Below are 24697 nucleotides of genomic sequence, written 5' to 3' on the forward strand. Positions count from 1 at the left end.
CAGCAATTCCACTTCTAGGTATATAGATAGCAAAGAAAATTAAAGATGTGTCCACAGAAATATTTGTACACGGATGTTCATAGCATCATTATGCATAATAGACCAGACTGCAAATAGCCCATCAACGATTGAACGAATTAATGGATAAACAGAATGTATCACGTCCATATCATGGCATATTGTTTGGCAATAAAAAGGAGTGAAGCACTGACACTTGCTGCAAAGTGAATGAGCCTGAAAACGCGATGCTCAGTGAGAGAAGCCATACACTAAAGGCCACACAGTATGTGATTCCATATACACGAAATGTCAAAAACAGGCAAATCTTGTTCTAGGATAGGAAGTGGATTTGTGGTTGTCAGGGGCAGTGGGATGGGGAGGAGAGTGGTTTTTAGGGACTTCTTTTTTGGGGTGATGAAAATGTTCTAAAATTGTGTGGTGATGGTTGCACCACTCTGAATATATTATACCTCACTGGATTATACACTTTAAATTAGTCAGTTTTATAGTATGTGAATTATATCTCAATGAAGCTGTTGTAAAAAAAAATCCTTTCTGTTGGACCTGAATTATGGAGAATAATAAAGACAGGAAAGGGAGAGTAAAGGGTTATAGTTTCAAATATGGTGATGGGGGAAGGTCTCACTGCAATGATGACCTCTGGGCAAAGACCAGAGAGGACAGAGTGCACCGTGGTGCATAACTTCTGTTCATCTGGTATGAAATTACATAACATAAATACTCATTTATCTGATTTCAGGGAACCCCACAACCACTGTAGGATTTAGAAAAATGCCTTCCAATAGAAGCATAACATGAGCCACATAAATAATTAAAAATTTGCAAGTAACCACATTTAAAAAATACGAAGAAACCAGTATCATCAATTTTAATAACATATTTTATCAACTCAAATGTCAACATGAAATAAAAATCAACAATTATCAATGAGATATTTTATGTTACTTTTCTCCTACGGGGTCTTAAAATTCATTGTGTATTGTATATTTACAGCTTATTGCAATTTGGGTGCTAATTTTCACTGGAAATACTTGATCTCTATTTATGCTTTATAAAATTTTACAGTGGAAACATAGATTCACAGACCCTGGGTGTTGCAAGAATGCTTAAGAGTTTTCCAAAACTGAACTGAATGTCAGATTTTTTCCATTTCCATTTAAAGTACTTAAAACTTTAACAGTTAAAGACTCAATTCTGTAGTGGCCACATTTCAAATGCTCTGTAGCCACAGCTAGACAGTAGTTACCGAATTGGATGGTACAGATACAGAATATGTCTACTGTAGAAAATCCTGTTGGACAAACAAGGTCCAGGGCAGTGCCAGGCACAGGCTAGGAGATCAACAAATGTCCAATGAAGAAACCGCTGGACTATCTGCCCCTCCAGTTTAGGTCTGATTTATCTCCTTCCTCAGGCTCAGTACCAGACTCAGTAAACATGTGTCTAATATTTACTGCTCCTCACCCTAAACCCAAATTATCAACATTCCAGCTAAAACATGAGGTGTAGAACCAAACAAAATGATTTAGATGCACTATACTTTAGAAAAAAATTCTGATGGTGATGAAAAAGTGACCAAATCCATAATACTTCTCCCTTTCGTTTCAGATGAAACTTGATGCACACCCAGGGAGCAAAAGAAACTGAGTGAATTTGATCTGAATTAGAATCTCACCTCTGCCATCTGACTTGGTTGTTTTATTCTTAATAAAGACAGAATTGTACAGCGCTGGGGTGAGAGTTATGCACAGGCCAAGGTGGATCCTGTCTTTATTTAAAAGTATGGGGCTTTTGCGTTAATTTTGAATTACTGAAAATACTGTATTGATGAGGGAGAGATGTGTTACATATAAAATAACAGCACAGGAGATAATTGTGCATTCATTTCTGATTGCCACTATAACGAATAACCATAAACTTAGCTTTAAATGACACAAATTTACTATCTTTCCTCTGGAAGTCAGGAATCAGACAAGGGACTAATGGAGCTAAACCCAGGCGTGTATAGGGCTGGTCCTTCCAGAGGCTGCAAGGAGAACCATTTCCAGCCTCTTCCAGCTTCTAGAGGCACAGCATCCCTGACTTGTGGCCCCTTCCTCTGTCCTCACAGCCAGCAGCATAGCCTCTTCCATCTCTGACTCTGACCCTCCTGCCTCCCTCTTATGGGGACCCTGTGATGACACTCGGTCCCCTGAGTAATCCAGGATCACTCCATCTCCATTTTAGGGTCCTTGACTCAATCCCACCTGCAAAATCCCTTTTATATTGTGTAAAATAACATATTCACAGGTTCCGGGGATGCAAGCATGGACATCCTTTGGAAGGCATTCTACAGCTTGCCACATTTGTGGTGTTGGCACTATTTTTATATTATCACTGTGGTGTGGACACAGGAACTTACACAGTAACAACACTGTACAGAATTTAATGCACACAAACATATAATGGGTATAAGGAAAACTGGAGTTATCTGAATAAGATTGGTGTATTGTGTTTGTGTCAATGTCAATCTCTTGGCCATGATATTTACTAATGTTTTCCCTATGTTTTGTGCCAGTTAGCATTGGGGAAAACTGGGTGAAGGGTACACTGTATTTTCCATATTAGTTCTTCTTTTTCTTTTTTAAAAAGGACTTTATTTATTAATTTATTTTTAGAGATAGGAGAAGGGGGGAGAAAGAAAGGGAGAGAAACACCAATGTGTGGTTGCCTCTTGCCTACCCTCTACAGGGTACCTGGCCTGCAACCCAAACAAGTGCCCTAGCTGGGAATCAAACCAGTGACCTTTTGGTTCGCAGGCCGCCGCTCAATCCACTGAGCCACACCAGTCAGGGCTCTGTGTTAATTCTTGCAACTGCATGTGAATTTACAATGATCTCAATGTAAATGGCAACTTTAAAAAGGTTTGAAAATTGCATTAAATATTGATCTCATTTACTGAGTTTTGTGGGCAATTTTCAATTTTGTGCTCATCCCCCACCCACACTGCTAAAAATTGTATCCTCTCTCTGGTCTCGCTTGTGGAGAGTGTCATTTGATTCTTATTTATTTTGCCCCTTTTAAGCAGAGGTTCGCTTTTTTTTTTCTAAATTTTTTAAAGATTTTATTTACTTATTTTTTTTAAAATATTTTTTCTTTGTTTATTTTTTAGAGGGGAAGGGAGGGAGATAGACAGAGAGAGAGAAACATCAATGTGCGGTTGCTGGGGGTTATGGCCTGCAACCCAGGCATGTACCCTGGCTGGGTATCGAACCTGGGACACTTTGGTTCCCAGTCCGCGCTTAATCCACTGAGCTACACCAGCCAGGGTGAGGTTCACATTTTGACAAACAAGAAGTCCAGAGGGGTGATGGGGTCCAGTAAACATTCAATATATTGTTCCCGGGTTCTGCAGTGGGTGCAGAAAGAGAACAGGTGACCAGAGCCAGGAGGAAGTCTCTCATTCCACCTGGGCTGGGACAGAAGGCCAGGCTGGATGCCCAAGCTGAGATTAGTAATAGAACTGCTATGGATTCTACTGTGTTCCGCAGAATGGCATGCCCACATCCAGACATCTGATACCTGGAAATGGGACCTTGTTTGGAAACTGGGTCTTTGCGGACAGAATCAAGTTAAGGTGAGGTCACACTGGAGTAGGGTGGGCTCCAGTCCAGCTACTAGTGTCCTTAAAGGAAGAGGGAGATTTAGACACAAACACAAGGGGACAACCACAGGAATATGAGGCAGAGACTAGAGTGCTGCATCTACGAGCTGAGGACTGCCAGCCATCACTCAAAGCTGGAAAAAAAAACCAGGAAGGACCCTCCTCTGAGGCCCTTGGAGGGCGCACAGGCCTGCCAGCAATTTGAGTTTGGGTTACTGGCCTCCACAATCTTGCTCAAGTGAAGGGGAGGCCCAGAACACAAGGTGCAGGAAGGTGCAGGTTTTTCTCCTGCTATCAGGTTCTCACAGGTCTGCAGGTCCAAGGTTCCAAGTTCCCTGACAGACACAGACCCTGCTTTTGGGTGTGGCTTCCATATCTGCTTCCTGCACCCCTTGGTCTATCTCCTTTCCCCAGAGTAGCCTTGGGGCTGATCACCCCTGGCCCGCTGCCCTGTAGCCTTCCAGAGCCAAAACAGGCATGTACGTTGGCCTGAGCCACAAAACATCATCCAGATGGTGTACTTGCAAGCCAGCAGAGGTGGGCTGCAAAACTAGTTAGTTATCCAGGGTCAGCTTTAGAACGCATAGGAAGACAATGATCACAATAATCATAATAATCAGAAGGTTAGCTTCATGAAGCCGGAGACAATGATTCATTCTATGTCTTCCATAGGGACAGCGCCTGCTACACAGTCAGCGCTCAGTAAATATTTGTGACGTGAATGACTGAATGTGTTAAAACTGTAGGTGGCCTATCAAAGTGACTTTGTTGCTACGCATGGCATATTTAATCCATTATCTTTTAAATCAGCCCCCCTATTGATGGATGATCCATTTATTCCTTCCTCAAATATTTATTCAGCACCTACTATGTGCCAGGTGCTCCATAGTTGCTGGTGGTCCACTTAATGACCTACTGGAGCCTGTGTATATTGACTTCCAAGAATCACTGTCAGAAATTTCATGAGTGTGGCATAAGTCAGTGGATTGAGCGTGGGCTGTGAACCAAAGCATCGCAGGTTCGATTCCCAGTCAGGGCACATGCCTAGGTTGCAGGCCACATCCCCAGTGGGGGCCATGTGAGAGGCAACCACACGTTGATGTTTCTGTGTCTCTCTTTCGCCCTCCCTTCCCCTCTCTAAAAAAGAAGTAAACAAAATCTTTTTAAAAAAATTTCATGAGTGGACCACAGTAGGACTATTTCCACCACAGGAACTGGTGAACCCTACAAATCAGGGCCAATTTTTATTTTCCAGTCAGCCTGCATCATATCATGGAGAACAAAGCAGGCAAAAATCCCTGCTCTCATGGTACTTATGTTCCAGTGGGAAAGATAGACAGTAACCAAAATAATTAGAAGGATATACAGTAAAATATAGATGCTGTGGGGAAAATAAAGCAGGGAACTGGATACAGGAATTCTGGGGGTGAGGTTATAATTTGAATTAAAGTGCTCAGGGGAAGGCTTCATGGAAGAGGTAACATTTGAGCAAGGGAGCAAAGATTCAGTGAGGGAGTGAACAGAGACTCTTGGAGGAAAAAAAATGTTTCCTGTAGCGTGAACAGCACGTGCAAAGGAGGAACAGCAGGAGGCTCATGTGGCTGGAGCAAAGGAAGTCAGAGGGAGCGAGGAGGCGAAGTTGAGAGCAGGGAAGGGTGGAGGGTGGGTGGAGAGGTCATGTGGGGAGGACTTAGACCTTTACCCCAAAGGAGCTGGGAGCCCAGGAGGGCAGTGGGCAGGGCAGAGACGGGACCTGACTTGGGTGCTCACAGGCGCCCTGTTGTGGCTGCTGCAGAGCGTACAGACAGAGGAGGAGGGCAGGAGCCTAGGATCAGGGGTGCAGGAGACTTGCCCTGGTTCAAGTAAGTGATGATGGGGGCTGGACCCTGGCGGAGGCAGAGGTGGGGCCGTTAGTGTTTTAAAAAAATATTTTTTTTGCCATTTTTTTGCCATTTCAATTTTTTTTTGCCATTTCAAAATTTTTTTTTGCCATTTCAAATGTTGCAACAAGTGCTTCATTTTCACATTTTAATTTTTTCGAAATTTTAACATTTTAATACAGTTCAGATCAGCATATCTGTCCCATCTCAGTTCTTTCACTGCCAAACCTGGAGGCAGGGACTGCTTCAGTTTCTCAGCCTTCCCTTTGTCCGTGATGACCAAGGTAAAAAGGTATCTGCTGTGTTGGACTTTAAACTTCACATTATCCTTATTTTTCTTATCTTGACAGATTTGGCATCCTTTCTACTGGCTGTGAGTGGAAGTCCTTGATTTCCTTTATTTATTTAGCCTTTGGAGAGGGAGAGAATGGGAGAAAAATGTCGATTGTTGCCTCACATAGATGTCCATAATGGGGATAGAAGATGCAACCTAGGTATGTGTCCTGATGGGGAACTGAACACACAACTTTCTGTTAAGGAACAACACTCTGACCCACTAAACCACACCGGCCAGAGCTCCTCAGTTTTTCAAGGCATGGCCACGAAGCACAAGGCACATTGGACAGTGTACGGCTGCCACCTCGAGTTACCCCACAATTCCCCACATACTGCTCACAAGGCACTCAGAGCAAGGGGAAAGAAGCAAAGAGCTACTTTCACTTTTTTAAAAGACACTGCTGCCATGAATTCATCAAAATGGATTTTCAGATTCAAAGGTTTCACATTTAAAAGTTAAAACACATGTCAAATGTTTAAGTTTGAAATGTTCAAATACTGAGAATAGAAGTAGCCCTCCCTCCCCACAACCAGTTTTTCTAAGTTTATTATGAAAACTTCTAAATGTATGGAAAAGTTGAAAGAATTTTCCAGTGAATTGTCATATGTTCACAGTTCACTTTCTCCAATTGCTATTTTCTGTATTTGCTCTATTTATACCTATCCATAAATATATCAATTTTTTACGCATTTCAACATAAGGCACATTTATTTGGATGGCTATCAAAAATTGGAAAATAACAAGCTTGGTGAGAATGTGGACAAATTGGAACGAACCTTTTTGCACTGTTGGTGGGAATGCTAAATGGTGTAGCCACTGTGGAAAAACTTGGCAGTTTCTCAAAAAGTTAAACATAGAGTTTCCATATGATCCAATAATTCTACTCCTAGTTATCTACCCCCAAGATCTGAAAATAGGAAATCAAATAGATACTTGCATGCTCATGGTAACTGAAGCATGGTTCACAATAGCCAAAAGGTGGGAGTGACCTGTGTCTATGAATAGATAAATAAACAAAATGTAACCCATCAAATACAATGGAATATTATTCAGCCCTGAAAAGGAAGGAAATTCTGACAAATGTTACACTGTGTATGAACCCTGTGGACATTATGCTTAGTGAAATAAGTCAGACACAAAAGGACAATATTGTATGATTCCACTTTATGAGGCCCCTAGGGGTGTCAAAATCATAGAGATGGGAAAATATATAATAGCGATTAGCAGGACCTGAGACCACTGAGAATAATGCTGCTGTGAACATGGGTGTATAGCCATCAGAGTCTCTGCTTTCGTTTCTTTTGGGTGTATACCTACAGTAGCTCTATGTTAACTTTTTGAGGAACCACCATACTTACTTGACATAGTCGCTTAAAAACTTTTTCTTGTGTGGACAGCATCCTGGTGACAGCCAGGATGTCTGGTGGCTTGGATGGTTACGGAGGTGGGAAAAATGAGCGGAGTGGCTAGATTCAGACTTTATTTCATAGGTAGAGTCAACAGGACTGTGCATTATGTGAACATCCTTGTACTTATCCTCGACAGGATAAGACTCTCCCAAATTTCATACCCAATCCATCAGCAAATCCTGTTTGTTCCACATTCAAAATTAACCGGAATCCTGTTGTGGTTTTTTTTTTTTTTTTTTCCACACACCAGGCTGAATGACTCTCTTAACACCTAAGCCGGGGTATGTCGTTTCTCAGATTATGACACTCCAGTGTATTCCCAAGGGTAAAGCCTGCAGGATGTCTAGTTTTCAGCGCCCGTTCAGTAAAAGAATAGTGTCATTTTTTAAAACTCTGGGGTCCTAGTCTCCAAGGAACCCTTGGCCACGCCCTTTGACTGCGACTCTCGGACGCTGCGCAAGCTCCGTCGCTAACCACCGCTCCTCCGACCCCCACTTCGGGTTGAATCGGGACAAGCCATTTCCACTTATCGTACCGGGTGGATAGAGCGTAAGATTCTTTCGGAGAAAGGACGGGCATTGCACTCCCCATTCCTGATGACTGCTTTTAGAGGCCGCCTGGTGTGGGAGTGTGAGCTTTGTCACTGGTGCCGACTCGCGCTTCCGGGCCGCTTTCTGCCGAGGAGCGTTTGACTGCCTCTCTCCCCCTTCGCTGCATTGGAGCTGTCCGTCCAGGTCACGTGCGCGTCAAGATGGCGGCCCCTAGAGCACACTGCAAGCGTCGCGGTGTCTGAAGCGGTGGCGGCGGCCGCGGGAACGGATCAGCTGTGCGGGTTCCACGTTCGTGGACCTAGCTGGGTGGTTCGGCGCCAGGGAGCACGGTACGGGGTCCGGACCTGGCGGGCGGGCACGGGGAGGACGCCCCGTCGGAGGGGTTCCTGGCCCTGAGATCCACTCGCCGGTGGTTTGCGGCCCCTCTTCCTGAGGGGGTCTGGAGTCCCGGCGAGCTCCTGCCCTCGGGTTCTGGGGACCCTGTGTGTGTCGAGGGAGTTCTTTGTCGGGGACTCAGCGCGTGTTGAGGGTGTCCCATGTGAGACGACTCCTTTGGGGCCGTGGAGAACTTACTTGTCAGGAACCCGCCTAGACGGATCTTGAGGCATTTGGTTCCTAGGAGTCCCTTTCAAGGAAAGGGATCCAGCGAGCAGCCCTGACGGATTCCGTGTGGGGCGATCCCTCGGGGGAGGGGACAGTCTAAGTACTGGAGATCTTTTTGTTGAGAATTCTTGGTGTAGAGAGAGGTCTCTAGGAGGGGAAGGGATTTCAAGGATACAGGTTCTCCTTCCCATCCCTTACTAATTCACCTTGTATGTCTCTGAGACCTTCACAGGGATGCGCGGATTTCCACATTCTGCCTTCGTTAGGGGCTGATTCCCTCAGTCCCACGCCCACACCCAGGACCCCTTTCCCACTAAAACAGTGGGCGTCAGGTGTGAGCTGCGGGCTTCCAGGTGTTAGATCTCCTGAGCACAGAGGCGGGTGCGGGGCTCCTTGCTGAAATATTTAATACTAGCTTAGGTTTGTTATGTTCGTACTGGGTGTTAGCGCTTGTACTTGGCACTGTACAGATGATAGTGGGTTTATACTGTGTGTAAGGTTTTAGTAGCATGACTGGCAGGTAGTGGAGGTTCAGTTCATCCTACATGTATTTATGAAGTGCCAGTGCCTGTCAGGAGTCCTGGATCTTGCCTGCCCTTGACTTGCTGCGGCTCACTACTAGCTTCTGTGGACTCTGATGATTCAGGAGTTACTTCCTTTGATGGACACCTGTGCTCAAGCAGGTGTGCCTCCCTCATTAAACCCTGGGTGGGCCCTGCTGATGCTGCTGGGAACCAGAGGGCTACTGGCATGTCGCAGCCTGCTTGTCATGTTTCTGATGTGGCCACCAGGTCCTCTGTCGTTTCATCGTATTTCATCCATGGTGTAGAGCTTGATGCCCTAAACCAGCCCCCTGGATTTATAACTTCATGTTGTTTCTAAGCATGTCATTAACCTCTCTGTGCTTCTGTTTCCTCCTATAAAATAGGTGACAATTCTAGTGGCTCTCATACCTGGCCGTGGTGAAGGTTCAGTGAGTGATGACTGAATGAGCTTGGCAACAACACATGCCCTAAATGTCGGCTGCCGTTCTTGTTAGGGTTACTGTTCTTGTTGAGGACCTTCTGTGTGCTGGGAATACAGCAGTGACTAAGAGAAACTCGGTTCCTGCTGTCAGAGTTCTCCTTTTCTGGTGAGGGATCAGAATCAGCTAAACCAATAAATACACAGTATGGTATCTAGTAGTGGCAAGTGCTTCAAAGAAAGATAAAGGAGAATAAGGGAAAAGAGATGGAAGAGTAACACTGAAGATTGTGATCAGGGAAGGCTTCCCTGAGGAGGTGACATCTGAGACTCAGGGAAATGAGAGAGAGTGTGGGGGCATTTTGGGAAGAGTGCTCCTGATGGTGAGGACAGCTCGTGCAAAGGCCCTAGGGCAGGACTGTGCCTGGTGTTGGGGACAGTGAGGGGGCCTGTTTGGTGGAATGGGATGAGTGAGGGGAGAGGGAGGAAGTGAGGGTGGGGAGGGGACAGGGGCAGGCCACACAGGGCCTTTGGGACTCTTGAGGAGTTTGGAGTAACAAGGCACCATAGGTGGATTTTGCAAGGGGGTCACACGGTTGGTTTATATGCTGAGAAAATTCCTGTATCAGTTACCTGTGCTGTGTAACAAATCACTGCATTTTTCAGACTATAAGACACACCCCCACCATTTGGGAGGAATAATGGTTGTTAATGCTGTTGTTGAGTTCTGTTTATATTTACATTGGTGAAATATTATGTTATTTGTTATTAAATATTTTACCACATTTTTTGCTTCAAAATTTTCCCCCCAATTTTCCTCTAAAACCTATGTGCGTCTTATGGTCCAAAAAAAAAACAGTATAGTGTTTCTTAGGACCTGTCCTCAGAAGTCACAGTCATTTCTTCATATTGTTTACAAAAGTCATTCCTACTCATTGTGTCAGGGGCCACACAGGGCACAGATACCAAAAGGTAGGTGTCATTGAAGGCTGTCTTGGGGACCAGCTACCACAGTCCCTCTGGTTGCTGTGTGGAGGGCAGACAATGGAGGTCGTTGGTGATATATAGGCCAAAGGCCCAGAGAAGGGATCTATCTTAGGGAGGTCCACACGGTAAGTGGGCGGGGCCAGAGCCAGACTTTCAGCCTGGATACCCTGGCTGGACAGTGGGAAGGAAACCACTTCACCAGGTTCTAAATTAAATAAACAAGTCAGTGAGCAGAAGGACACCTCTAACCTGGCTTTTCGGTTTTCTGTGGTAAGGTTTTTGTGCCTGAGAGGAGCTGTGGAAAGAAAAAGGCGTGTGCCATGGTGACAGAGCAGGAGGTGGACGCCATCGGGCAGACACTGGTGGACCCACAGCAGCCCCTGCAGGCCCGCTTCCGGGCACTTTTCACACTTAGAGGGCTCGGCGGCCCAGGTGCCATTGCCTGGATCAGCCGGGCCTTCAGCGATGACTCGGCCCTGCTCAAGCACGAGCTAGCCTACTGCCTGGGCCAGATGCAGGACCGCCGGGCCGTCCCTGTGCTGGTGGATGTGCTGCGTGACACCCGCCAGGAGCCCATGGTGCGCCACGAGGCAGGTAAGTGGCCAGGTGAGGCTGTGGGCACCCTTCTACCGTTTGTGTCCACTCCCACTCGTGTGTGGTCCAAACCTGGGCTCAGCAGACCTCCGTAGCGGGTGGGTAGTAAGTATTTTCAGTCCTGCCGGCCAGCCAGGCTGTCGCCACAACGCACTCTGCCATTGTAACATAAAAGCCACTGTAAACCAGAGTCAGCACGTGGGTGTAGCCACATGCCAGTAAAGCTTTGTGGATGCTGAGATTTTAATTTCATATAATTTTCACATGCCATGGAGTATTATCCCTTTGACTAAAAAAGGTTTTGTTTTGACTATTAAAACCATCCTATGCGTACGTATTACAAAAACAGTAATGGGCTGTGTGTTACCAACACCTGTTTAATCTTTCATTTCATTCATTGGACGAACGTTTTTTGAGTGCCTGTTGTAGCCCTTGGGTTGCCCAGGTCTTTTCCACCAATCAGCATTGAGCTCTCTCTGTCTGGTTCTTCTTAGGGGAGGCCTTGGGGGCCATTGGTGACCCAGAAGTTCTGGAGATCCTGAAGCAGTACTCCACTGACCCCGTCATCGAGGTAACTTGGCTTGGCCCTCCCCCTCCCTGCCTTTGCCTGGATCAGCCCAGACCAGGGGTCTGTTTGCCATGGTGACTGCTTGGCCAGGGATTCTGGAGAGAGGTGGCAGTCAGGATGGGTTTGGGCTGCTGCCCAATTGGGCAAAACTAAATGCTTCATTTCCATCGAAGCCCACCCTGCTCAGCCAGCCTGTCCTGGGCCCTGAGCCCCTGAGGAGCTGTCTTCATCTCCCCGGTGCCTCCACCATCTGTCCCTCTCATGGTCTGTCGCCTCCATTAGGATAAAGGCCCAAGTCCTCACTGGTGCCCACAGGCCCTAAATAGTCTGTTCTGACCACCTGTAGTCAGGTCCCCTCTGTGGCCAGCTCCCCTTCAGCTCTCCCCCGGCGGGTCCGACAGGCCCCGCCTCAGGGCCATTGCATTGACCGCTTCCACCTGACTCCATCTCTGACTTGGTTCTGATGTCACCTCCACACTGAACTGCTCCCTGGGCTTCTGTCTCTTTTATCCCTTCCTAATTACCCCTGGAGGATGGAGAAGGGGGCCCAGCAAACCCACCACCATGTCCCCAGGGCCACCTGCCACCCCTTTCTCTTCAGGTGGCTGAGACGTGCCAGCTGGCGGTCTGCCGGCTGGAGTGGCTGCAGCAGCATGGCGGGGAGCCAGCGGCAGCAGGGCCCTACCTCTCCGTGGACCCTGCCCCACCGGCCAAGGAATGTGACGTGGGTCGGCTGCGGGAAACACTGCTGGACGAGGCCCAGCCGCTCTTTGACCGGTACCGAGCCATGTTTGCCCTGCGAGATGCTGGTGGCGAGGAGGCCGCCCTGGCGCTGGCTGAGGGTAAGGAGGGGCCCATGGGTGAGGCCTAGTGGCTGCATCTGTGACATAGAGCAACTTGTCCGAGGGGACTTGCGCCTTGGGTCTGGCTCTCAGCACTCCCCCGTGGGTTTTACACAAATTAACTCATACTCAGAGGCAGGCGAGCACTCTCATTACCCCCATTATCCATGGAGTTTATCTCTGTTCCTTGGGTGCCCGGCCCAATGTCCCTGCATGTCCTCACCTGCCTCGATGGCATTGCCCAGCCAGTGATTCCTCTGTCCCCCCTGCTCCCTCCCACAGGCCTGAGCTGTGGGAGTGCCCTCTTTCGTCACGAGATTGGCTACGTTCTGGGCCAGCTGCAGCACGAGGCGGCCGTGCCCCGGCTGGCGGCAGCCCTGGCTCAGCGGACTGAGAGCCCCATGGTGCGACATGAGTGTGCTGAGGCCTTGGGAGCCATTGCCCGGCCCACCTGCCTGGATGCCCTGCGGGCCCACGTGGCCGACCCTGAGCGCGTGGTGCGGGAGAGCTGCGAGGTGGCCCTGGACATGTACGAGTACGAGATGGGGCCGGCCTTCCAGTATGCTGACGGACTGGAGCAGCTGCGCTCGCACGCCTCCTAGAGCTCCTGCCTGGCTGGCCGGGGCCTCTCCCCTGCGGGACTCGGTATATAAACTGAATTTGTATGAATTGGATCTTGCTTCCTTGGCTCCCTGAGCCCGTTTCCTTGGCCGGATCCCAGCCACTTTCGCATCTTGAGTAACCACCCCTTCCAGCTAGGCTGCCTCCTACCGCTTGGCCTAGCACTGTGCCCCCAGCAGGATGTCAGCGTGGGAGGGAGGACCTGGGGGCAGGGCAGGGGTGGGGCTGTGTTCTGGGGAGGTTGGGTGGCCCGGCTCCTCCAGGAGTGGGGGGTGCAGGGAAAGGCACTGTGGGGAAACCTGTGTCCAGGGGGCCTGGGCAGGGTCTGGGTCTCTAACTTGCCACCCTGGCCCTGGGTGGGCTGGGCCAGGGGACTGGCACAAACAGGCCCAAGGTCACTGCTCTAGTGCAATATTAAATTATTTTTTGCCTTGTCTGGGTTGGCTCAGTTGGTTTGAGCATCGTCCAGTGCACCAAAAGGTTGCGGGTTCACATTCCCTGTCAGGGCACATATGTGGGTTTCGGGTTTGCCCCCTGGTTGGGCGTGTACAGGAGGCAACCAATAGGTCCATGTTTCTCTCCCTCCCCCTCCCTTTCTCTCTCAAATAAACATAATCTCTGGTGAGGATTAAACAAATTTTGCCAAGTGATGACTGTTGGGGGGGCTGTAGGGGTTAAGGTGGCTACTCTCAAGGAGCATCTCGGGGTGTGCAGGTGGGGTGCAGGGCATTTGGAAAGCTGGGCTCTGCGACCTGCCCCATGCCAGACGGCAGGCGGCTAGTGCAGGCCTGTGTCCCCGAGTCCCCAGCAGAATGTCTGCCCCGTCTGCCCCCTTCAAGAGCGCCAGGGGAAACTGCTCTCCAGCTTACCCTGCCCAGACCCTCGTTCCCCGCTCCCTGTCCATCCTGCCCTTCCAGGTGCAACCTAGAACAGCCTGCTCACTGCGCTCTGAGATGAGCCTAACAACAACCTAGCACCACCTTTTACTGCTTGCTCTCTGTGGGCCAGCATCCCTGCCGTGGGTGAGGGAGACTCCCTGAGGGCACCGGCCCCAGGAGGTGTGGTCCTCGGGCAGGACTGTGACCGTTTTTTCTCAGGGATCTTTGCCTGCCACTCGTCCGATGTTGAATGCATGGGTGTTCCACAGCAGGCAGTTTTCCATTCCTCTGGACGCCAGCCGGGTGTCCTGCAGTTCGGTCCTGACGAGACTCAGAGTTAGCACAGATCCCGCAGGTTCCAGGGCGTGGCACTGCCCCCACTCTAAACAGGTTCCACTTCCAGGCCTCCTGTGCTGTAGACCCACCAGGGTTCCCACTAGCCCCTCACATTGGAGGATTCGCTAGAACAGCTCACAGAACTCAGGAAAGGATTTGACTTGCCCATTCATTGCAAAGGTCACAGAGGAAGAAGAGACACACAGGGCTAGGTCCAGAAGGGTCCTGAGCACAGGAGCTGCTGTCCCCGTGGAACCGAGGTGTGCCACCCTCCTGGCACATAGAAGCTCCCTGAGCCCCTTCGTTTCAGGTTTTTAATGGAGGGTCTGTGCCTTAGGCACCTTGATGAAATCATTGCCGGCGGCTGCAGGCAGGGCCGAGGGCGGGGCTAAAAGTTTCCTCTCACCTGTGGTTGGTTCTCAGGTCCCAGCTCCACCCTTGCTAGCCTGGCTCAGGTACAGTGGGAGGGGTCGATTAAGAAGCACAAAGGGTCCCTCTCACCCTTGTCCCTCCGGGAACAACTAGGTTTTAGGCACTCAGTGCTGAACCCAGGCGTGGGCGAAGACCAAGCAGAAGTTTCTTATCCCAGCGTCATGGGCACCCTCTCTTCCTGGGACCTCCTCGGGGGTCCTGTATTTGCCCAGCTTCCCTCCTCAACTCCGGACCCCTCAGTGCCCCCGACCTCTGATTTTTCATGGCCCAGGGCTGGGTGGCTGGGTCCTGGGAACTTTTCCCATCCCGGCAGCATGCTCTGGGCCCGCATCCCTCAGGGCGGCCCGGTCCACTGTCTGTAGGGGATCTAACCTCACCTGTGCTGAGTCCTGTTTCCAGCCTGGGCTCCCCTGAGCTCCACACTTGAGGTCCAGCTGCCCTTCCACATCTCTGCTTCGATACTGATGAGGCACCGCAAACCCAGCATGTCCTTACATTTCCTCATAGTACCTCTGAAGTTGTTCCTCCCACAGGAAATAGAAAACTCCATCATTCTGGGTGCTCAGCCTAAAAACATTCAGGCGTGACCAGTTTAAAACCTATCCCAAATCCACCCACTTCCTCCTCTCCTCTACCACCACCCAGGTCCAGCCCCATCATGAGCCACCTGGACCAACTCAGTTCCCTCAGCCCTGGTCCCCACAGGCTGTCCTCTCCACAGCAGCCGCCAGAGGGTGCCATTGAGCACCTGACTCAGGTCCCTTCTCTGCCCACAGTCCTCCAGGGTTCCCACCTTCCTCCAGGGAACAGCCCAAGTCCCCTGGAGGTCCACAAGGCCCTGCACAACCTGCCCCGGCTCTCCCTGCCCTCATCTCCTCCCTCTACCCCTCGCTCACTCTGCTCCAATCACAAGGGCCTCCTCCCTGTTCCTCCAACATGCCAGGCACAGTCCAGCCTTGGGAGTTTCACATAGGCTGTTCTATGCCTGAAACACTCTTCCCCCGGGTACTCCCATGGCTGGTTCCATTGCTCCTCTGGGTCTCTGTGCAAACGTCGTCTCAGTGTGGCCTTGGCTACCCTGTTTAAACTTTAACTCCCCTCCTAGCAGCACCTGCCCCTCGGATCATTGTCTCTGCCCCTCCCCCATACCATCATTTACTCTAAGGTTATGTTTTTCTCAGCCCATTTTCCCACTTGGAATGTTTACTTCACGAGGGCAGGGATGTTCTCAGGACAGGGAACAGCCGATGCAAAGGCCCTGAGGTGGAGATGTGCAGGGTAGCAGCAGGTGCGGCTGGAGCCCAGTGAGGGAGGGGGCAGCAGGCGGAAGTGATTTGCGCTGTGATTCATCCAGGCAGATGGTGGCTGTAGGGAAGCCCCAATCTTCTTACCCAAAGCCCCTTAATACTTCCGCTGCACGGGTCACCTCTGGGCATCTCCTGCTCCAGGTGGCTGCCATGCCGGCGCTGGTGGATGAGGAAGGGGCCGAGAGCTGGAGCCAGGCCCCACCACTGTATGAGGAGTACCGCCCACCACCACTGGATGCCATCCGCCTGCCCAGGTATGTGCTGTACCTGCTGCTGGCTGCGCTCCTGGTGGTGGCCGTGGCCTATGCCATTGTTGGGCATCTCATCAAGGACCTCGCCCACGACCTGGCCGGTGAGCCCCAACCCACCATGAGCCTGGCTTGGGCTAGTGCTGGCCACTGGGGGAAGGGGTCCGAGGGTCCCTCCCAGCCAGGGAAGGTAGGAGGGTGGACAGGGGGCTTAGGTAGGCTAAGGGCCTCTATGGGTTCAGGGCAGGGGGTGGAAGGTGGGCAGGGTCCAGGGAGGCTTCTCACCTGCCTCCTGCCACAGACTGGGCTTTTGGCCCAAAGCCAGACCAGGAGGATGCCCCCCGGGAGCTGCACCCAAGCCTGGAGGGTGAGGATCTGGAGGAGCTAGACCTGCAGCTGGCCCTGGCCTGGCGAGGTGATGAGGACACTGGCGGGCGTGGCGAGGGGACCCCTGCAGTAGCCCCTGCCCCCCACCGCCCCTCCATCGCCTTCAAGGAACCGCTCATTCGAAGCTCCTTCTGGAGGCTGAGCTGAGCTGGATGCCAGCCCCTGTGACCTGGTACAGACTGGACTTGTGCTTGCCGGAGCCCTTCCTCCACTGGCCTGCCCTGTCTCTGCAGAGAACGTTCTTCTTGGCCGGCAGGCTCTGGTGGCTGGACGCTGACCGTTCCTGCACTCCTGCTCCCCCAAGCCCCCAGAACCTGACTCCACCCAGTCTCTGCCAAGCTTCTGGTGATCTGTAAATCAAGAAAGCCAAGGAGATTTCTAAAATAATAATAATAGTAGCCAGCCCTTCCCTAATGCTTTGTATGTGCCTGCTATTGTGTTAAGCCCTTTCCATGTATTATCTCATTTAATCCTGAGTGGGACTTCGTGTCCCCATTTAACAGATGGAGAAAGAGAGGCACACAGCTAAAAAATGACTTGGTCCCACTCTTCTGAATTCTTCTCCCACTCGCTCTGCTGGGCTCCCCTACCTCCAAATCTTTTCCACCTGCACCCCCATCCCCCACCTCATTCCCGGCTCTGCTGCTCCACCACTGGCTCTGTCTCTGGGGGTCCTAACTTCCCAATTAGCCTGAGAACTCTCGGAGGACAGTCTCTGAAGCTTCCTTCGCTTCCAAACTTTGCACAGGACAGGGCACACAGTAGGAGCTTCATATATGCCTGCTGGCTGGATGAAGTGGGCCTGTTCTAGGGCTGGGGTGTCTGAGCAATGTCACATGAGTGATTCATCTGCATGGTGGTTATATTCAGACAGCAGGAAAGGAGGAGGCTCCAGGTATACAGTAGGCACTCCATAAATGCATGTGCAATGATGCTGGCATTCTCCAGGCCCCAGGGACCCTGTGAATGTCTCACAGGGCCTTGAGAAGTGCGAGGCCCTCATCCCCTTGGCCTTCCTGCCACGTGCCTGGGCTGTGGCTGTTCTGTGGCATCTGGGGTGGGGTTCTCCTTCACCCAAGCAGGGCTCTGTATCTAATCAACCCGGGGACCAAGGTTGATGGGCAGGAGAGCCCAGAGCCTGAGTCATCAGCTGCCTGGGGTGCCCTGTTCTCTGGCCAGGTGGGAGTGGCTGGGTTTGGTGGTGGCTGGTGGGCATGTTGCGTATCCCATCCAGTCCAGGTACTCACCCCATCGGTGACTGTGGGTCCCCAGGGGTCAGGGGGCCAGGATACAGCAGCATAAGCCAGTGGTGAGGGCGACCCGAGGTCACATGCCAACTCTGGCTATTTCTGCACAAGCTCGGAGCTCCCAGCCTCCCTGAGCAGCTATGAAACGGAGGCAGTCAACTTTGTGGGGTGTCAGGGGAAGAAACAACGTGACACCTACAAATGCTGAGCCCGGGCCCAGGAGAGAAGGTCAGGGCCGTCTCCACCTGACCCCTGAGGCGGGGAGCCTGCGCAACCTCAGGGTTGGCGGTCCCTAGCAGGCATGGGGCACAGGTGCCAGTCTCCCTGGGTTAATTGTTACACCAAGTCCAGAGTCTGCCCTCCTGGGGGGGGATGCCAACCAGGTGGGGTGAAGGGAGGGGCTGCCCCTGCCCTGGACCCACCTGCGCCTTATCAGGGGCTGGGCAGGGCCTCGCCCAGTCAAAGAGGGCTGTGCTCGCCTGGACGGTGCACTCGGCTGCTGGCTCCTCCACAGCCATGGAGACCCTGGAGACCCTTCTCGTGCTCGGCGCCCTGTTCTTCTTGCCCGCTGAAGCCCAGCAGGGTAGGAATCCCACTCTGGGGGGTGGGGTGGGGGGAGGTCATGGGGATGAGCTCACCACACCCCCTGAGAAGAGGGGACAGGCAGAAGAGGAAAGGGGCCAGGCCGCTCTTGGAGGCCCTCCCGAGGAGAGTCCCTAGCCTGCTCCCCTTCTCAGACCCATATCTGACACCCTGGCCCTCTCCAAGGCCCGCGTGTCTGAGCAGCCCTGGCTTCCTTCTCCCTGTCACCTGCGGTGGGGCCTCACACTCGCCCGTCCCTGAGTCCCACCCCTCTGCCTTCCAACAGCCACAGAACGCCGCCTGAAGCCGTGGCTGACGGGCCTGGCCGCGGTCGTGGGGTTCCTGTTTGTCGTCTTCGTCTTCTTGCTGATCAACCGCATCTGGTGCTCCAAAAGGAGGTGGGGAACCCCTCCCCCACTGCCCCCAGCCACCTGTCCCTTCACCCTGGGCACCCCCTCCCACCTCCTGACCCTCTCCGGCTCCTTTCCCCATCTCCCCGTTTCCCTGCTGTTCCTTAGGCCCCCACCCACAGGCCAGGATAGCCTTGCTGCCCACCCCTCCCTGCTTCCTGGAGTTTACAATCCCTAGCCCTGGGGGGACTGGGGTGAGGCTATCTGTGCTTCCCACCCTTCACCCACCCTCACCCCTCCTGTCTCCATCTTTCCTGCAGAGATGAGGACGAGGAATCCATGTTCAGAATGGAGACCCGCGTGATCCAGGACACAGACCCGAGGTATTGCCTGCGAGTGTACATCGATGTGTGAGTGTGTGTGTGTGTGTGAGTGTGCTCCAGGGGTCTGAGTTTGAGCCCTGTCCTGGGGGAAATGGGTGTACACAAATGACCTCTTTCTGTCCCTGAACATCTCAAGCATGTTCCTACCCCAGGGCCTTTGCACTTATTGTGGGCTCTGACTGGAACCCCTTTCCCCATATCCTCCAGCTGGCTCCTTCTCCTTCAGTCCCTGCTCAGATGTTCTCCTCACAGAAGTCTCTCCTGACCCCTAGCCTCTCGTGCCACAGCCATTAGGTCAGGACTAGGGGGTAAAGGCTTGGGGACAGGAATGTAGGAGCTGGGAGGAGGCCAGCCTGGCCGGAAGATTCTCAACTGAGCCCAAGATGTGCCATCCACCCACCCTTCTACCCACCCACCCATCCATCCGCCTGTTCCTCCGAGGGACAACTGAGTTTTCGTTTCTGCCGCTGTGAAGCAGAAACAACACTGTTGCCTCATTAGGGTTGTTTTGAGGATTCGGTGAAGGTGCTTTGTGTAAAACATTCATCATGAGGCCTGGCCCAGGTAAGTGTCCCTTAAGTGGGAGCAACCATGTTTCTTATTGTGGCCCGGGGCCTTTGTGTTTCTATAGAAGAGAAGGCAAGAGGGAGAAGACAGAGGAGAAGGAGAAAGAGAAGAAAAAAGCTACAAAAGAAGGAGAGAGCAACTTGGGCCTGAAACTGGAGGAGGAAGGGGAGCTTGGAGACCAGGAGAAAGACAAGAACACGGCCATGTGAAGGTGCCACCTCCTCCAGGCAGACCCCCCGAGATGCCCCTTCCACACTCTATAACCAATGACCCGGGCCTGAAACCACCAAAATAACTCCATCTGGGTTGTAAATATAGTGCCCGAACGAAGAGGCTTGGGACATGCCTCGCCCGTCCAGGAAGGCTCCTTGCATCTTACATGGCTCTATGTGCCCCTTCCCGACTGGCCCTGCCTGGTGATTCTTCTTGCACTTGGTTATGAAGAAACCCCCAAGCCCCCACAATCTCATGGCTCCCCCTGCTTCTACCCACCATCTGGTTTCTTTTCCCTCTGCCTGATACCTCTTGGTCAGAATCTCTCTCTCAGAACCATTATGGACCAGGGGCTGTCTCTCGGGGTCCTGCATTAAAAAATTGATCAGAGCCCTTCGGAAGGGCTCCTGTCATGTCTTGGCGCTGTTTCCTCTGGGAGAGGCAGTGTTTGGTCTGGGGGGCGATGCCCGGGCTGGCAGGGAAGGTCAGGCTGCACAGATGCCCTGGGCAGTTGGTGCTTCCCCCGCAGTCCGGATCCGGCTGCCCTGAGGCCTGGACTTTGAGCCCGGGGTGGGGGGGGGGTCTCCTGGGCAGCGCTTGTTTCCTCCGCCCCTGTGTTTCGGGTCCCAGAACTTTGTGACTCAGTGTCTGAGAACTGGGTCTTGGAGGGGGCCCAGGACCCTGCCTTTTCTAGGGATGGAACAAGCGTTTTCTCCTCCTAGTTTCCAGTCTTCCCTTCTCACTGTCTATGGGCCCTGGACCTCGCCCTGGATGCTGACTATTCCTTCACAGTTAGATATTCTTAATGAGGACTTCGACACAGAATGGCATTTGGATCTCTGTTTTGGGGCCTGTACCCCGGGGGTGGAAGGATCCCACCCAAAAGGTTTCTAAGAACACGTCCAGGACCGCACACCAGGTGGGCAGGAAAACTGTCAATGAAGGAACAAAATAAACGCTCTAATGGGTGCGCCTACTGAACACCTGGCATCTTGATCCTCTCTGTCTCCATTGTACCTAATTAGCCCATTTTCCAGTTGAAAATACTGAGGCTTGGAAATCTGGGAGGCCCTGGGGCAGGTGTCCCTGGCTGTTGTTGACAGCAGCAGCTCAGGCTGCCCCAAATGCTGGAGCGTTTGCAGGCTGTGGCTAAGGTCAGATTTGGGGGTTCAGATCCTAGGATGGTGGTGGTGGGGTTTGGGGTAGGCGGTCTTTCTTCGCCCTGTTTCCTACCTGGGAGAAGAACTTTCTCTGCAGTGTTGTGTGGCTCAGGGCAGGTGGCCTGACCTCTCTGAGTCAAATCGACTCCTGCAATGTGAAGGCAGGAGTTCTGACCCTCAGAGTCTGAGGCTTGAAGGAGGCACCTGGGCTTAAGGGCCATGCAAGGCCTGGCACGTAATAGGTTCTCAGGAAATGAGTTCCCCACCTTTCCTGAGCCTCCCCCTCCCACGGCCCTGGCTGTGGGGAATGAGGGGTCAGGGTGAACTTAAGGGAGATAGGGTGCCAGGATGCTTGGGACCCTGGTCCGCTCCCCAGGGAGCCCAGAACCCAGGGAAGGGGGCACCACCTCCCACTTCCTGTGGTACTGGCCACACCCTGCCCTGGGGTGTCCTGGGCAGCCCACTTCCTCCTCTAGCCAGGGCTGCGCCCCAGAACCTGCTGGACAGGGGCAAGAACGGACCAGATGGACAGATTCTGGATGTCCCCCAGCAAACTCTTCAGGCGCAATCCTGCGAGGCCTCGGGGAGCAGGAAGGAAAAGAAAGAAGGGTGGGCCCCTAACCTGGTGGTCAGGCCACTGACCCTGCGCTGCTGACCCTGCCCAGAGGAAACCGTAGCTGGTGGGGCTGGAAGCCACGCTGGCCTTTCCTTCCTCATCTTCATCCTCACTGCAGTCTGTGCCATTTGGTGCAGCGAGTCTCATGACAGGTGGGCCCCATCCTCTCCTGGGTCCGCCCTCCCTAACTCTCTCCCCTCTGAGCCCCACCCCTCTTGAAGCCCCTCTCCTTTCAGTGTCCTCTAAGGGGGCAGGAAGCGGTTCCAGGGGGAATTCTTTGATTCAGAATCCATGGGGGCCTCATGTAACCTCACTGACTTCCCTCCTATCTACCTGCCAAATGAGGGGCTTCCTCACGGAGAACCCACCCCTCTATGCACTTCCAATGGGATCTGCCGTCTTTCACCACCTTCCCTCTTACCCCACTCATTCATGCACCCACCTGTTCATTCACATCCACTCATCACCTATCCATTTATCCACCCACTCCTCCAGCCCTTTCTCCTTCCAGCCATCCATTATCCCTCCCTCCTTCCCTGCATCACCCATTCCTCTCTGTCCACCCCTCTGTGCACCCATCCACCCATCCGCCCACTCACCACTTGCCCATCCATTTACCTTCCCACTGCCTAGTCACATGTCCATCTGCTCATCCATCCATTCATCCACTCATTTGCCACACACCCATCATTGGTCTGTCCCCCCTGTCTTTGCCCATCCACTCGCCCACTGTTTTGAGATCTAGGAAGCCAGAGGGACCAGATTTGGGATCATGTAGCATGAGCTTGGGCTCTAGCACTTCCTTCCTCTCCAAACTGGGCGAATGTCCTCACCTGCCTGGGCCTCAGTGTCCCCTTCTGGACAATGAAAACAAACAGAGTGCAAGGCTCGGTCTTTGAGAGAATTGTAAGAGGCCAGTAAAGACTGTAAGTCCGTATTAAATTGGGTTACCTGGGCCCTTCTTGTCTCTACAACAATGAAGAAAAGGAAGAGGAGACTGTGAGGACAGAAGAGAAGGAAGGAGAGGGAGAGTGGCAGTTGGAGCTGGAGGAGGAAGAGGAGCCTCCAGACCATGGAATAATGGTGAACTCCTCCTCATGAAGGCTTCTTGCTCACCCCCTCCAGGCAGCACCCAGGATTGCTCAGATGCCTGCTCTGCACCCTCTAAGCAAAGACCTGGTTCTGTGGCCAGGGAAATGACTCCATCAGGGTGCAGTGTCCCTTAATGGAGAGTCCCCAGGATGCCCCCAAAATCCTCCCGGAGGGTTCTTTGCGGTTCCCTGGGCATTACACACACCCTCCCCAACCTTGGTCTCCACCTGATAATTCTTAAGCTCGGAGGGCACCCCTGGACAAGGAGCTTGCCACATCCCCACGACCCCCACCATCTCCTACCTCTGCTCCATCTGCAATGCAGGAATCTTTTTTACCCACTGCCTGATCTTCTCTCACCTCTGATTTCCGCTGCCCTTTGGATTTTATCAGCGGAGCCAGCTCTTCCTCCTGCCCTCCTACCTCCAAGATCTCAAGGCCCTGCTCCCAAGAGTTCATAGAAACCACCTGGCTCCCAGTCCCTCCCCTAGCCTTGGTTGTCATCTCTGCCACATGGGAGTCGCCTAAGCCCGCTTCTCACTGGTGAAAGGGAAGGTGAGAAGGAGCTGTGCAGATGGTACTGTCTTTGCACGACCCACGGCAGAGCCAGCCCCCATCCTGTAATCTTGCTTTTGCTGCTCCTGAACGTGAACTTTGAGCAGGCTCAGCACAGGGACTGTTTCCTGGGAGACGAGGCCCCTCCCACCACATGCCCTGTCCTGGAAGCTGTGATGCCCAGGGCTGTGCATTACCATCACCCCACTCTTCCTGTCCAGCGCTCCTGGCTCCATGGAGAGAGATGGAGCCCCAACTTTCTCGTCGTGTAACCCCTGGCTGGTAACTTCACGTCTCTGTGCTGAAATGCCCTGCTCTGTAAAAGGGCAGGAAAATAACTGGACCCTTCCTCAGCCTTCATGAAGATTCAGTGAAACAATGCCAAAACTCCTGAGCACTGAACCCAGAACCCAAAAGGCATCTCACAAATGTCAGCTTCTCCTTGCGCTGACATGGTGATGATGGGGCGGGGCAAGTGAGACTTCCCACTCTGACTGGGGGTGGTTCTGAAGGCCAGGGGTGTGTCTCCTGACTGCAGTCTGGACGTGAAGAAGTTTTCTGCTTCATTCTCCTTTGTGCAGTCTGGGGGTTCACAGTGGGTGGGGTGCTGGGGAGGGAGGGAAGGGAGACAGGAGGGGCTGTCAGCAGGTTGCAGAACTTCCCCACTAGGGGGCATCTACCAAGTGGCGGGTTCATTTTTCCGGGTTTTCACAAGCCTGCCTCCCTTTGACGGCATTTAGTGGGGACCCAGGGGGACCCAGGGGTGGTCCGCAGTGCTGGGACAGTCCCCCAAAGCCAGTAACTGCTTCATCCTAGGGGCCAATGGCTGAAGAACAAGGGCTTCTCTTGAGATTAAAGACCAGACTGAGTCCCCCAGGCCTCCTGGGCCTTTCAACCCAACTGAGCCCCATCCGTTGAGCCCCGCACCCAAACTGACTCCCTATCCTCTGCGGAGCCCCTGACCCCATATGAGTCCCTCACAGAAGAATCTCTTGCTAGTGCCCCATTTCCTGCTGCAGGGAGGGGTCGGAGAGTGGGGATAGGGACCGAAGTGGGTGAGGGCCTCCTGTTGACCCCTCCGCCCAGGCCCTGGTTTCTGGGCCCAGGTACTCAGCCTGCCCACAAGGGGGCGCCAGAACCTCACTGCTGAAGGCAGGAGAAGCCTCACTTCCTAGGACTGGAGAGGGTTGGAGCTGTCAGAAGCACAGCTGGGAAGGGCTAGAACCCAGAGCTCGCCCAAACCCACCATCTAAAGCAGGTCTCTCCCCCTCAGTACTGCAGACATTTGGGGTTGGATCCTCCTCTGTGGGGGGCCGTCCTGGGCA

At 52.5% G+C, this 24697-nt stretch overlaps 3 protein-coding genes across 4 annotated transcripts; all 3 read left to right on the top strand.

Annotated features, from left to right (window-relative positions):
• The first annotated feature begins 7789 nt into the window (after positions 1–7789).
• DOHH (deoxyhypusine hydroxylase) lies at positions 7790–13652 on the top strand. Of its 2 annotated transcripts, none has more exons than XM_045831145.1 (5): positions 7790–8170; positions 10670–10988; positions 11483–11559; positions 12158–12398; positions 12681–13652. In XM_045831145.1, exons 2-5 carry the CDS (start codon positions 10715–10717, stop codon positions 12998–13000), a joined length of 912 nt encoding a protein of 303 aa, XP_045687101.1. In that variant the 5' UTR covers positions 7790–8170; positions 10670–10714; the 3' UTR covers positions 13001–13652. The 2 variants fall into 2 exon arrangements, with proteins under 2 accessions (XP_045687101.1, XP_045687102.1); XM_045831146.1 differs by lacking the exon at positions 7790–8170 and adding an exon at positions 9389–9576.
• Positions 13653–16108: 2456 nt separating this feature from the next.
• On the top strand, positions 16109–18228 carry LOC123813854. Its single transcript, XM_045831275.1, has 2 exons — positions 16109–16324; positions 16522–18228. Exons 1-2 carry the CDS (start codon positions 16123–16125, stop codon positions 16752–16754), a joined length of 435 nt encoding a protein of 144 aa, XP_045687231.1. The 5' UTR covers positions 16109–16122; the 3' UTR covers positions 16755–18228.
• Positions 18229–18306: 78 nt separating this feature from the next.
• On the top strand, positions 18307–20930 carry SMIM24 (small integral membrane protein 24). Its single transcript, XM_045831274.1, has 4 exons — positions 18307–18437; positions 18723–18834; positions 19107–19169; positions 19801–20930. Exons 1-4 carry the CDS (start codon positions 18371–18373, stop codon positions 19943–19945), a joined length of 387 nt encoding a protein of 128 aa, XP_045687230.1. The 5' UTR covers positions 18307–18370; the 3' UTR covers positions 19946–20930.
• The last annotated feature ends 3767 nt before the right edge of the window (positions 20931–24697 follow it).

This window comes from Phyllostomus hastatus, unplaced genomic scaffold (assembly GCF_019186645.2).
Source record: "Phyllostomus hastatus isolate PE091 unplaced genomic scaffold, TTU_PhHast_1.1 phas_contig_159, whole genome shotgun sequence".
Lineage (NCBI taxonomy): Eukaryota > Metazoa > Chordata > Mammalia > Chiroptera > Phyllostomidae > Phyllostomus > Phyllostomus hastatus.

Excerpts from the sequence above, each read along its gene's own strand:
- DOHH (XM_045831145.1), top strand. The coding sequence starts at position 10,715 with ATGGTGACAGAGCAGGAGGTGGACGCCATCGGGCAGACACTGGTGGAC. Across the intron at positions 10,989-11,482 it reads CATGGTGCGCCACGAGGCAG|GGGAGGCCTTGGGGGCCATT; the intron begins GTAAGTGGCCAG and ends GGTTCTTCTTAG. Across the intron at positions 12,399-12,680 it reads CGCCCTGGCGCTGGCTGAGG|GCCTGAGCTGTGGGAGTGCC; the intron begins GTAAGGAGGGGC and ends TCCCTCCCACAG.
- LOC123813854 (XM_045831275.1), top strand. The coding sequence starts at position 16,123 with ATGCCGGCGCTGGTGGATGAGGAAGGGGCCGAGAGCTGGAGCCAGGCC. Across the intron at positions 16,325-16,521 it reads CCTCGCCCACGACCTGGCCG|ACTGGGCTTTTGGCCCAAAG; the intron begins GTGAGCCCCAAC and ends CTCCTGCCACAG.
- SMIM24 (XM_045831274.1), top strand. The coding sequence starts at position 18,371 with ATGGAGACCCTGGAGACCCTTCTCGTGCTCGGCGCCCTGTTCTTCTTG. Across the intron at positions 18,835-19,106 it reads ATCTGGTGCTCCAAAAGGAG|AGATGAGGACGAGGAATCCA; the intron begins GTGGGGAACCCC and ends TCTTTCCTGCAG. Across the intron at positions 19,170-19,800 it reads ATCCAGGACACAGACCCGAG|AAGAGAAGGCAAGAGGGAGA; the intron begins GTATTGCCTGCG and ends GTGTTTCTATAG.